At 55.8% G+C, this 13,375-nt stretch overlaps 1 protein-coding gene across 1 annotated transcript; it reads left to right on the top strand.

The window, feature by feature from the left end:
• The first annotated feature begins 1,045 nt into the window (after positions 1–1,045).
• LOC144167829 (uncharacterized) lies at positions 1,046–2,287 on the top strand. The gene has a single exon (XM_077696989.1). The coding sequence runs from the start codon at positions 1,046–1,048 to the stop codon at positions 2,285–2,287; it is 1,242 nt and encodes a 413-aa protein (XP_077553115.1).
• The last annotated feature ends 11,088 nt before the right edge of the window (positions 2,288–13,375 follow it).

The raw sequence follows: 13,375 nt of genomic DNA, 5'->3' as shown, positions 1-13,375 counted from the left end.
TACAGGCATAACCGCTGCCCAGAAAAACACTGCTGCCAAAAAATTACGCTCATCTTCCTGCGAGAGAACCCTTATGTGATGCGACGCATCGGGGGGGTTTAATTAGCGTTTCCATTAGGTTGATTCTCTAAATCGCGTGAAACGTGTTGTGAACGCGTATGATGCATTTCCATCACATGCGGGTGTTCTCATGCGGGGAAAGATGGGCGTAATTTTACTTTTCATGCACATGCATACGCGACACGTGTTTTAGCGGCACTGGCCACCCATCGCTGGTATTGGATTGCGCAAGTACACTCGCTGAAGGGACTGTCGCTTCCATCACGTCTTCATCGGAAGATCTTCTTCAAGTCAAGCACGGAGGTATCGTCAAGCAAAGTCAAGTCAAGGGCGAGAGCGAGCGATTGGCTGATCCGGCGCCGTGCGCTCCCCCGCTTATATTCCCGCTTTTGAAAGGAGTGGAGCCGCGCGCTTCGCCTACGTTCGCGTCTGCGCGCCGCAGCAGACGCGAACTTAGGCGAAGCGCGCGCACACCAGCTGTTGTTATGACAATGAGACGGAGCGAGAGCGCTGCGCACAGCTGTCGGAGAGAAGAACGGAGGAGAGTTGAACATGTGCAGTGAGCGTGCGGACGCCGCGACAACGGAGGGACATACCCGAGAGCAAGAGATGCGTCGCATTTAAAAAGTTTCACACGCGGGAAAGGAGCCCATAATAAAGCCTAGGATCGCAACAGAAGCCTGTTACAATGTTAGCACATGTGCAGCGCCCCCACGCGGCGCTGATAGTTTTATGTTCAGCCGTGCAAGCCTGGCACAGCGGCGAGTGGCCGTTTTGGGAAAATAAAGGCAGTTCGTTCTTGGCAAACCAGTGGGCAAACGGCGCGGCATGTTCTCATGTCTTTCGCGGGCCTGATGGCCTACTGTTCGCGGTAGTCACTTCCTACCGCTCGGCCATCCATACTTCTACACATCTAACAACTGGCGACGAGGATGAAAGTTTAACGTGAGTCTTCGTTCCCGCACCGCTCTGCCATCCGTTCACAATGCCAAGTTTCGGCAACCTCGAGCCGTTCGAGGGGGGAGGAGACGACTGGCCCTGTTACGTGGACCGGCTCCAAGCATTTTTCATGGCCAATGATGTCGCCCCAGAGAAGCGTGCTTCGGTATTCATCAGCTGCTGCGGGCAGAAAACGTATGCTTTGCTCCGAAATTTGGTCAAGCCCGCCAAGCCCAGTGATAAGACGCTGGAGGAGATTCTTTTAGTTCTTGCAAGCCATTACTGTCCGAAGCCATCTGCCGTCGTGCAGCGTTTTCGTTTCAACTGGCGCGTTCGCGCGGAAGGGGAATCCGTCAGCAACTTCATCGCAGCACTAAAGAGCCTTTCCGAGCACTGCAGCTTTGGTGCTGAACTCGAAAACATGCTCTGCGACCGCATCGTGTGTGGCATAAACAGCGCGGACGTCCAAACAAGACTGCTGGAAAAACCGGACCTCACCTTCGATGATGCCGTGAAGACCGCCCTGGCAATGGAAGCAGCAAAAAAGGACGCAGGCGAGATAGTCCGAGCTAACACGAGCAGCGCTTTCTCGACTCACCGTGTCTCCTCAGGCTCGGGGGGCGTCACCTGCTACCGCTGCGGGGACGGACACCTTGCATCGAAATGCAAGCATGTTAAGTCAATCTGCAATTACTGCCACAAAGGAGGTCACTTGGCGAAGGTGTGCAATACGAGACAAAAGGACAGCCAAACCCAAAGCTACAGCCCTTCCAAGGCACGTTCGTTCTCGGCACGAAGTTCACCGTCGTCGAGCAACCGTCATCGTGTGAATACTGTCCGCGATGAGGACGCCGCTATAACTTCATCTTCCGAAGTTTTCGGCATGAGGCAAGTTGACTACGCCACGCCGCCACCGCCTTTCACCGTCACTGTTGTCGTTTGCGGCAAGCCGCTCCGCATGGAAGTGGACACGGGGGCAAGTGTCCCCGTCATGGCCAAGTCGCGTGTTCTTCAGCTTTTGCCTTCGGTTCCTGTGCAGCCGTCACAAGTGCTTCTGCGAAGCTGTTCCGGGGAACTGAAAAAGTTTCAAGGCAAAGCTGACGTCAGCGTGAAGTTTCATGGCAAGGAGGCTGACCTGCCTATTTTTCTGACCGGCGACGGATCGCCCACTCTTCTAGGACGCAACTGGATGCGTGAGCTGGGCATCGGCGTTTCCGACGTTGAAGTGAACGTCCACGCACTTTCCGACGTCAAACACCTAGTCCAAGTCTACGCCGAAGTGTTTTAAGAAGGCCTGTGTACGTTCAAGGGTGCTAAAGCTTCTGTACATGTTCCTTCAGATGCTCCGCTTCGGTTCTTCAAGCCACGCCCACTGCCGTATGCCTTGACAGATGGAGTCACTCGAGAAGTCCAAAGAATAAGAAGAGATTCCATTCTTGTTCCAGTCAAGACAGCAAAGTGGGCTGCACCTATTGTTCCTGTGACCAAAAGGGATGGACGCATCAGAATCTGTGGAGACTTTGGTGTCACCATAAACCCAATGGCAACAGTGGAGCAGTACCCCATTCCAAGGATCGATGACCTGTGGACTGTGCTTGCTGGAGGTGAGAAATTCACAAAATTGGATTTGCGAGATGCGTACCAGCAAGTTGTCCTTGACGAGGCTTCTAGGGAGTACGTTACCATTTCGACGCAAATGTGGTTGTTTCAGTACACCCGGTTGCCTTTTGGCGTCTCATCTACTCCAGCCATATTTCAGCGTGAAATGGAGAACTTGCTCAGAACTTGCACATGTAGCAGTTTATTTCGACGACATTCTTGTAACGGGCGCAAACGATGCTGAGCACCTTCGCAACCTCCGTACTGTGCTTAGCAAGCTTCAGGAATCCGGCCTCAAGCTGAAACTTGAATAATGCCACTTCTTAGTGCCACAAGTTGAGTATCTCGGGCACATCATCAGAAAGGAAGGCCTTTCCCCGAATGTTGACAAGGTAGCAGCCATTCTGCATGCTCCTGTGCCTCAAGATGTCAAGGAACTTCAGAATTTGTTGGGACTTGTCAACTTCTACGGGCGCTTCTTACCCAATCTTTCGTCACTCCTTCGTCCACTGCACTTGCTTCTTTGTGAAGGGAAGAAGTGGGAGTGGGGACAAGAACAACAAGATGCATTCACTGCCTGCAAGCACTTAGTGACATCAGCTCCAGTTCTTGTGCATTTCAACCCTGCCAGGCCTGTTTGCCTCAGCTGCGACGCATCGCCTTATGGTATAGGGGCAGTCCTGGCACACAAAGATGCTGATGGCCGGGAACATCCCGTTGCTTTTGCCTCGAGGAGCTTGTCAAAAGCAGAACAAAACTACAGTCAACTCGACAAGGAGGCACTGGCTTTAGTGTTTGGCGTGGATCGGTTCCACCAGTACTTGTGGGGCATCTCAGTCGAAGCACACACTGACCACAAGTCACTTCTTGGACTGATGGGTGCCAACAATCCCGTTCCCGTGCAAGCTTCGCCTCGAGTGGTCAGGTGGGCTCTCAAGCTTTGTGCGTGCAAGTACGAACTTGTATACAAGCCTGGCAAAGAGCTCGGCCACGCTGATGCTCTTAGTGCACTGCCTCTGCCAACTGACACACTGCATTACCACGACCTGCTGAAATCTTCTTGCTGGAGGAGGCATATCCGCGACGCCTCTCACCTGGTGTTGTGGCCCAAGCCACAAGAAATGATCCAGTTCTTGGTCATATTGTTCTTGCTGTTCTGAAAGGAGAAAGCCTCCCAGTGGGACCAGAGTGGAACCCTTTCAATACCAGAAGCTCAGAACTCAGTCTCCATGAGGGTTGCCTACTATGGGGATCAAGAGTAGTGATTCCAAAATCATTGCAGGCCCAAGTTCTTGGCGTTCTTCATGCCAGCCACCCGGGTATCGAGAAGAGCAAGATGATTGCCAGGAGCCATGTTTGGTGGCCAGGCATTGACAATGACATTGCCAACAGTGTGAAGAGCTACGCCACGTGCCAGACTCAACATCGAGCTGCACAGCCGGTTCAGCAGACGCCATGGCCTTTTCCACAACGACCCTGGTCAAGGCTTCACATTGACTTTGGAGGACCAATTCTAGGTCATACCTTCTTGGTTATTGTGGATGCGTTCTCAAAGTGGATAGAAGTTTTAAGTGCGAATGCACTTCTTAAGCGACCCTGAACCTGCGTCCACCGGTGATGTCCGCATAACATACCCACGTGGGGGATTGGCCAGGAATCTCTTCGTCTTCCTTGGCAACGGGGGGAGATGGGCGCGCGCTGCCTGGCCGCTGACATGGCACATACCCACGTGGGGGATTGGCCAGGAATCGGGCGTGAGAAGGGCTAATGCACCCGCTTAAAGGAGTACTGACACGAAATGTCAAAGCTGAGATCCGCTCTAGCAATCAAGTACAACGACAACACAAATAGGTGTCTGTGAATAAATGCATCTTTCTTTCTTTGTAGTTGTGTGTGTGTGTGTGATCTCTCTTTCGCGAACATTACCGAACCGCGCAAATTCAACTCGTGCATTCGCACTTTCACATTCTTCCCCTCGGGGAAATGCGGGAAATTTTTTTCCTGTGTCTTCCACATCTGCAGAAGCTACCATTTCTGCCTTGAGAATTGCATTCGCTCAGCATGGCCTGCCTGACGTCATAGTTTCCGACAACGGTCCTCCCTTCACCAGTGCCCAGTACCTTGAGTTCTTAACTCGAAATGGAATACGCGGCATGCTCGTACCGCCGTATCACCCTGCCTCAAACGGTGCAGCTGAACGAGTTGTACAAACTGTTAAGAACAAACTCAAGAAGTCTGGCTCTGGGAACTTCCAAACGCAGACCTCCAGGTTCCTGTTCCACTACAGGACCACACCACATGAAGTTACAGGTCGGCCACCGTGTTAGCTTTTGACGGGAAGAATGTTCATGACTCCGTTGGATGTCCTGAGGCCAAGCCTGCAGGCATCTGTACTTCTAAAACAGCTCAAGCAGAAGTTGTATGCTGACAGAGGGTCCCGGCAGGCCCCATCACTGCAGCTAGGTGATGACGTGTATGCGCGAAACTTCCGCAGGGGTACACCTTGGGTGCCTGCCAGTGTTGTGGACGTCACTCCGTCATCAGCTAGTGTCCGTTTTGAAGATGGCACCTTGGGAAACCGACACAGCGACCACTTACGCCTTGTGCAGACAGACGCACATCTGACTTCTGAAACTGCTATCGCTGCTGCTCCACCACAGCTAGAGCCGCCGCCTCTCCATGCACCAGCTGTTCCGGAAGTGCCTCATCAGGAACAGCCACCTGGAAATAGCTTCTCTGTGAGTAGCTGTGCCATGGACAGTGACGGGACTGCGCTCAACAGTGGTGTGCACGTGAACAGTGACTCTGTCGTGCCTACGCCGAGCACACCGAAGTTGCGACGTAGCACGAGGACTAGGAAACCAGTGAATAGGTACTCCCTAGTCTTCCTCCTAAGAGGGGAGGAGTGTTACAATGTTAGCACACGTGCAGCGCCCCCACGCGGCGCTGATAGTTTTATGTTCAGCCGTGCAAGCCTGGCACAGCGGCGAGTGGCCGTTTTGGGAAAATAAAGGCAGTTCATTCTGGGCAAACGGCTCGGCAAGTTCTCATGTCTTTCGCGGGCCTGATGGCCTACTGTTCGCAGTAGTCACTTCCTACCGCTCGGCCATCCATACTTCTAAACATCTAACAAAGCCGCCATCAGGTCTTTTATTGAAAGCAGTCATAAATTTCCGCCGTAATGCTAGGCCTAACGCCTTCAGGCAGCTCAGCTCCGGCAGCAGGCGGTCGAAACGACGCCTCTAGCCTTTGCGGTGTTTTGACGTTCGCACAAAACGGGGAGGTCATTCCGTGATTGTCACACGCGACATCTGAGCTGGAAGCGCGGGAAACCAAAACGGATGATTTTCAGGCCGTTAGAAATAATTATAGGGCGCTTACGTTTTTAGAGTGCTGTTTGGAATTGGACAGGCATTGATAAAAGCAATTAAAAAGAACATAAAATTTTGGTGTCAGTGCCCTGCACGAGACGCATGCACGACAAGAGCACGTGATTGGCGTGCGACTGACCGTGACGACGGTCGTACAGGACCGGTTTTGGTGTCGTACGCTTGTCGGAGGAGGCTCGCGTTGTGTGGCTGGCAATTCAAATAAAATCGTGCGATCATTGCGACCATTGTGCGGCCGCAGCCAACAAGAGCCAGGGGGTGTCATAGTGACGTCACAGTGAAAGCTTCTTTCAAAGCCTTGAGGAGGAGCTAGTGGCAGTTCCGAGAATTTTAAGGGGAGCAGCGTGAGGCGTGCTCCGCCGATAATTCGGACCCCCGGAAGACACGTCAGCGGTGCCAACAGCGTGGACGAGCGGAATCGTCGGTGCTAAACATCCCCACACCGCTTTAATTAATGGACATTGAAAATGCATTGTATAACGTTATAGCACTATTCATTTTTTACTTCAAGGGGATAAATGTTTTCTTGCTCGGAGCTCTTTGCACGTATCGAAATCGGCCGGAGTGCGCCTTCACGTATGCAACCATGGAGCAAGAATTGGCTGGTGGTTACGATACTCCCTAACGTGATATTTGGGCGCAGCAGCAGTGCGCTGAGGCACCACTCACTCGTGGGTTCTCTCGACGGCAGCGGTGATGAGCGTCTGCGTGGGCGGCGCGAACTGCGTCTTAAGCGAACGCACATCATAGTCACGCGCACGCCCCCTCCCCTTTTCGCCAAGCGTCGCGCCCTGGAGCGCCTCGTGCGGGCACAGCATACTGCTCCCTCCCGGTTCGCCGCTAGGGGGCCGACACAGCCACACGCGCTTCGTTTCGGCTCCCGCTTCTCGCTTCGCCACCCGCGGATGAGCACTTCCTGCCCACCTGATTTCGCCACCAATCGAACCGGTACGATGCACGGATTCTCCTGATACCACTTTCGTCGTGATCCACCCAACAGGCGAGTCGCCCTGTCTATTGCAAAATTCACGACCGCCAACGGAGGGCTAACCCTAACGCCATAGCGAGGAACAGCATCGGCCTCGCCTCGCGCCGCAGCTGCCTTCAGCTGCCGGCTGCATCCCACGTGCGGAGCTCGTGACATCTCTACTCCGGGCCCCCGAGCCCCCGCCGCTCGCTCCACACCGGCGGCGATGACGACCACGGCCACTCCCGCGCTTGCTGCGATGGACACGACCCCCGCCCCAGAATCCGGCCCCGAGCTGGACATCAGAGGCGGGCTAATGACGATTACTGTCCAAGGAACCGACGAGGTCGAGAATACCCCGAACGCCCAGGCCGGCTGGATCCTCGCGACCCGGCGTGGCAAGCGATCACCCACTAACGCCGGAGAGCCACGTCAGCACTCGTCCCCGGCAAGCCATACCGGTCAAGGTAGGCCACCTACCGCCCCCACACGGGCCCAGTTTGCCCGGAAAGTCAACGCCGCCATCGACAAGGCCGCCCGTATGCCACGTAACTCGGCCCGCGACGAATACAAGATAGTGATCCGTCCTCGCGGCGGACTCATCGTCGGAAGAACGAAGCCCACCGACCTCATGCGAGCTATTGCGCGGGCGGCGGGCATGGAACCACAAGCCATCATCACGGAAGACACCGCCTGTCCCAACGTAGCCCAGAATATCGTCGTCATAAGCACACCGAACGACGAAATAGCGGTGCACTACGCGGACATCCGAAACATCACCCTCGGCACGCAAGTGTTCGAAGTATACGCATATCACGCAGCTCCGGACAACACAGTCAAGGGAGTCATTAGAAACATCTCCCTCGAAGATACCCCGGAGGACATTCACAACTACATCACAAACAAGCACAACCCGACAGTCATCGGCGCACACCGCATTGGTACGTCCGAAGCCGTCATCGTGCTATTCCAAGGCAGTAAGGTGCCCATGTACATCAACTATGCGGGCGTTTTTATCAGGTGCACCATATATAAACAACATAGAGAAGTCTGTAGAACATGCGGACAAGTCGGCCACCGCAAGGACGTGTGCCCCACGCCCAACCAAAACGTGTGCTTTGCCTGCGGCAAAATCAACCCAGGCCAAGACCACGAGACGGAATGCAAGCCGCAATGCAAGCTGTGCGGTGGTCGCCACCCCACAGGCGACAGACACTGCAAGAACAGATTCAAGGTGCCCTTCCAAGTGAAGAGGCGCCAGTGGGCGATCAAGAATGCCACGGCGGCGGAAAAGGCCCGACCGTCGCCGCCGCCGGCGTTAAAGGTCAGGCTATCCCGAAAGGACGCATTCCCGGAGCTGCCGGGGACGAACAAGAAGAGCAATCCGTCACGCGGCGAGAGTCGCGACAGATCGCGCAGCAAGTCACGAGGCCCGGTGACGCACAACACCACATCGTGGGCCAACGTCGCAGCTGCCGACGGAGGTGGAGCTAAGCAATCGGTTAACACGACTCGCCCGTGCTCGTCTAGCCGCGGAAACAGTAGAGTGCAAGCTCTAGAAAAGATGGTGCGCGACCAACAGGACGTGGTAGCCAAGCTGACCAAGCAGCTAGAGGAAATCCTCAACACGGGGCACCGCAAACCTACGAAGACATCGGGAGTGCTCGAGAAGGTACCAAGACCCGTGTCCCTCACGCCGCAACACCTACTGCCGGCCCCCCAACCAAGCCGTGCGCCGGTCATCCAAACGAACACAGCTCAAACGCCGCACCAGTCATCACAACAGCACGCCACCACCACCGCCCCGACGGAACGGGTCAATGCAATGGAGGCACATGACGAAGAAGAAGAATTGGAAGAAGACGAGGTCGAGCAGGAGAGCCGCTCCTCTTCATCACCAAGATCAGTTAGCTCACTATCCCCTCTGCTAGCAAGGGGCGGAGTCAAATTCACAGTGAGACACCGTCGTCTTTCGGAACGAATAGACAACATAGAGAGGCGGCAAAACGCCAAGATAGACCAACTCGCTGCCCGGCTTGATGCACGACTCAACGAACTTGAACGATTCCTATATGAGAAGCTGGGGTCCCCGACCCCCGTCACAGTCAACTGCAACCCACACACGCCCCAACAGTCATCATGAACAGGTCCGCCCAAGCAAGACTCAAGATCTGGCACTGGAACGCCAACGGCCTCCAGTGCCGCAGGGCGCTCCTACAACAACACCTACAGACCATGGACTCCCCGCCGGACATCATCATGGTGCAGGAAACTCACATGGAGCGGGTACCGGCACTCCCGGGTTATCTCACGCACGCTACACCCCCCAGTGCTCGCACCAGCTCCAAGGGCGCGGCGCAGGGAGTCTGCACCTTCATCAAGAAAGGCATCACCCACATTCCACACGACCGCTTCCTCGATCAAGACACGGCCCTCGAGCTAAGCGCGACCGAGGTGGTGGTCGGCAAGAAGACACAGGAAACATTATACCTGATCAACCTATACAGCAACCCGCAGCACAGAAGTCAGCGCTTCCGAATGTTATTCAACAAGACCCTACGCAAGGCTTCGGGCCATCCAATACTCATAGCTGGCGATTTTAACGCCCACCACAAGGAGCTTGGGTACGGGCTTACCACGGCCAAGGGTAGGAACCTACTTGAAGAAGCCGGAGAAGCCGAATTCACGCTCATCACCGATCCACAACAACCGTCCCGCATCGGCACCTCGACAGCCCGAGATACCACCCCCGACCTCGCCTTCGTCCATCTGCCAGACGACAGAGCGGCGAGCTGGAAAAACACGGGCCACAACCTTGGCAGCGACCACTATATCATTGAAGTCGAGATCCCCCTTCGAGTAACGGGAGCATCCGTGGCTAAACGTACTCACAAGATGATAGACTGGCACGCCTTTCGTCAGCAAGACGTCCCGCCGACCATCGACGACATCGAACGGTGGACGGAGTGCCTGGTAGACGCCGCAAAGCGTGTTACCACAGAGATTGTGACGGATGACTCCATACCAAGCATGGACCCTCAACTAGCACACATGATAGAGGCACGCCGATCCCTACAACGGAGGTGGAAAAAGTGCCGACACAATCGTAACTTACGCAAACGGATCGCCCGCCTCGGCCGCGAGATTGAACAATACAGCCGGCAGCTCTGCACCCAACAATGGCACGCAATTTGCAATGAGGCAGACGGTCAACTCCACGCGAGCCGAACGTGGAAGCTGCTCCGCCACCTCAGAGATGAGACACAGAGCAAATCGTACCAACAACACCGGCTGTATCAGATTTTACACACGGCGTCCAAGACCCTAGGCACAGAGGAGATCCGTAAACGCCTAAACGACCGATACCTGCCCATCACCCCGAGCGTCGAGCACCAGAACTATCGGGGGACGGCCAACCCCGAGCTAGACGGCGACATAGAGGAGTGGGAGGTCCGCCGCGCAGTACAAGAACTCAACTGCAAGTCGGCGGCCGGGCCAGACCAAATCCACAACAAGGCTCTCCGGAACCTAAATAATACTGCCATAACGGCCCTTACCAGATACTACAACGACTGCTGGCGCTCGGGCTCGCTACCCAAACAATGGAGGACTGCCCGAACAATACTAATACCGAAGCCCAACAAGCCGCCTGGCATCGAAAACCTGCGCCCAATCTCTCTGACATCGTGCGCGGGTAAGGTGCTCGAGCATGTCCTTAACAACCGCTGGCAGAGCTACCTTGAAGATCACAACATCTACCCGGACACGATGCTTGGCTTCCGAGCGAAACTAAGTACGCAGGATGCCATGCTCCTCCTACAACACGACTTGCTCGAGTCCCCCAGCAGAACCGACTGCAGGGCAGTGCTCGGCCTCGACCTCAAAAGCGCATTTGATAACGTGCTTCACTCCGCTATCCTGGCACAGGTCAACCGACTAGGGCTGGGAGAGCGGACATACAACTACATCCGGGCATTCCTGTCTCACCGAACGGCACGTATCCATGTCGGCCATCTGCAACTGGACGAGAGGGAGCTGGGAAGCGTCGGCACGCCACAGGGGTCCGTCATTTCCCCCTTCCTCTTCAACATCGTCATGATCCCGGTAGCCGAACGCCTTGCCCGACTGCCGAACGTCCATCACACGATATACGCCGACGACATCACCCTCTGGGTGACCGGCGGCACCAACGGGCACATTGAAGAAGCACTGCAGGAAGCGATCTACGAGGTCGAGGACTGCCTGAAGAACACGGGTCTCCGCTGCTCCCCGCAGAAATCGGAACTGCTCATACTACCGCCTCCTGGACACCGAAAGAAAATAGCCGAGAGAGAAGCTCGCAACATCACCCTCCGCACCGAGGACGGCATGACAATACCACACGTCAGCAACCTCCGAGTGCTCGGCCTCCACATAGACTCGGGCAACACCAACCACACGGCCCTGGACAAGTTGATAACGAAGATGGGCATTGCGACCCGTCTAATCAAGCGGGTCTCCACCCGCCGCGAAGGCATGCGGGAGCCCAATCTCTTGCGACTGCTGCAGTCGTTCATGATGAGCCACGTCTCGTACGTCGGCGCATTTCACCGATGGCTGCAGCACGAGCGGGACAAAATTAATGCAGCCATACGCAAATCAGTCAAGACCGCTCTGGGACTCCTATCATGCACGAGCAATCGGGCCCTGGCATCGCACGGCGTACACAATACCCTGGAAGAGGTATGCGAAGCCCAGCGCACCGCACAGCTCGTCCGCCTCGGAACCACGAGAACGGGCCACCAGATCCTACAGCGAGTCGGCCTCCGCCCACCGCTCGAGGAAGACACTGAAGAACACAGAAGGAAAATTCCCATTGCCATCGCCAGACAGCTGGTGGTCTCACCGCTCCCGCGCAACGTCCACCCGGACCGCAACAAGGAGCGAAGGCAAGCCAGAGCCCGCACGCTCGCGGAAACATACGACACAGATAACACAGCGGTGTACGTGGACGTCGCCCAGATTCGGGACAAACCTCGCACCTTCGTGGCCGTCGTGATCCGCGCCACAGATGGAAGCACAGCGAACGCCTGCAGTCTCCGCGCACCCAATGCGGAGCAGGCAGAAGAAGCCGCCATCGCACTGGCGCTGCGAAGCGACCACAATACCACGACTATACTGAGCGACTGCCGGTCGGCCGTCGCCAACTTTGCCAAAAACAACATTGGGGAAACGGCGGCCCGCCTGCTCCCCGTACAGAAGTCCACAGCGACCACCATGGTTTTTCTTAAAAATGTTTGTTTGGCTTTTCGCCCTATTTGTTTATTTTATATTGGCTTTAAACCTGCCATAGCCTAGCTGGAGCAGGTCTTGTTCCCCACATTTTTTTTTCTTTTTTTTTCTGACGGGGAAGGGGGGGAACATGGAATTGGAATTGGAATTGGTTCCCGGCCCACGTCGGACCCATCGCCGGAGGCACGGCCAACCGTAACGAGAGGGCAGACGCCGTCGCACGCGAGCTCGCGCACCGTGCGGCGCCCCCCTGCACCCCGACTGCGGAAGGTGTCGACCTCCAAACGGAACCACTGACTGCCTACGGCGACATCTTGCTGTGGTACAGAGAAGAACGCCGGACGCTGCCCCCGCCTCACCCGAGGCTAAGCAGACGCGAGGGTGTCCTCCTACGCGAATTACAAACTCGTACGGTGTTGACGCCGGCCCTCGCTCGGCATGTGTGCCCAGACTTCTACATAAGTGATCGGTGCAGTGTGTGCGCGAATGGACCCGCAACGCTTGCCCACATGATGTGGGGTTGTGATGTGACGCCGAACAGTGCTGAGCCGGACTCACTGCCTCCGGAGGTAGTCAATCACATCAGCTCGCCGGACCCGTCGGTGCAGCTGCTCGCCGTCCAGCGGCTCGGGAACGCCCTGGCCCGGCAAAAGCGAACGGGGGGCCCTCCAACGGGAGCGGTCCCGCCTAGTAGCCGGGACCGGGCCACAGGCTCACACCCGAGGTCCACGTAACCGGACAGGTTACACAGATAGGGTGCGGTGAAGCCCTGAGTGGCCTGATCCGCACCTGCGCGCCGGACAAATGAAATAAAGTCCTGTTCTCTCTCTGCTCCCTCCCCACCCCTACCGCGCACTTCGGAGAGCGCTGGCTCGCGCCACCACGGCGAACCGCCCTCCCCTCCCGATTTGGCGACATTCTCTTCCTTTGCTTTTTTTAAATCATCATCATCATCATCACCACCAGGCTATCTACGCACACTGCAGGGCAAAGGCCTCTCCCATGAATCTCCAACTGTCCCGGTCCTGTGCTAACTGCGATGAATTAATTCCCGCAAACTTCTTGATCTCATTTGCCCATCTAACTTTCTGCCACCCCCTGCCACGCTTGCTGTCTCTAGGGATCCACTCTGTTACCCTTAATGACCAAC

Source organism: Haemaphysalis longicornis, unplaced genomic scaffold (genome assembly GCF_048455015.1).
Source record: "Haemaphysalis longicornis isolate Haplotype H1 unplaced genomic scaffold, Haemaphysalis longicornis Haplotype H1 scaffold_2, whole genome shotgun sequence".
Lineage (NCBI taxonomy): Eukaryota > Metazoa > Arthropoda > Arachnida > Ixodida > Ixodidae > Haemaphysalis > Haemaphysalis longicornis.
The sequence above is the reverse complement of the archived record's forward strand: the minus strand, read 5'-3'. Positions and strand labels throughout refer to the sequence as shown.

What these genes read in the sequence shown, in the direction of transcription:
- LOC144167829 (XM_077696989.1), top strand. Translation starts at nt 1,046, where the DNA reads ATGCCAAGTTTCGGCAACCTCGAGCCGTTCGAGGGGGGAGGAGACGAC.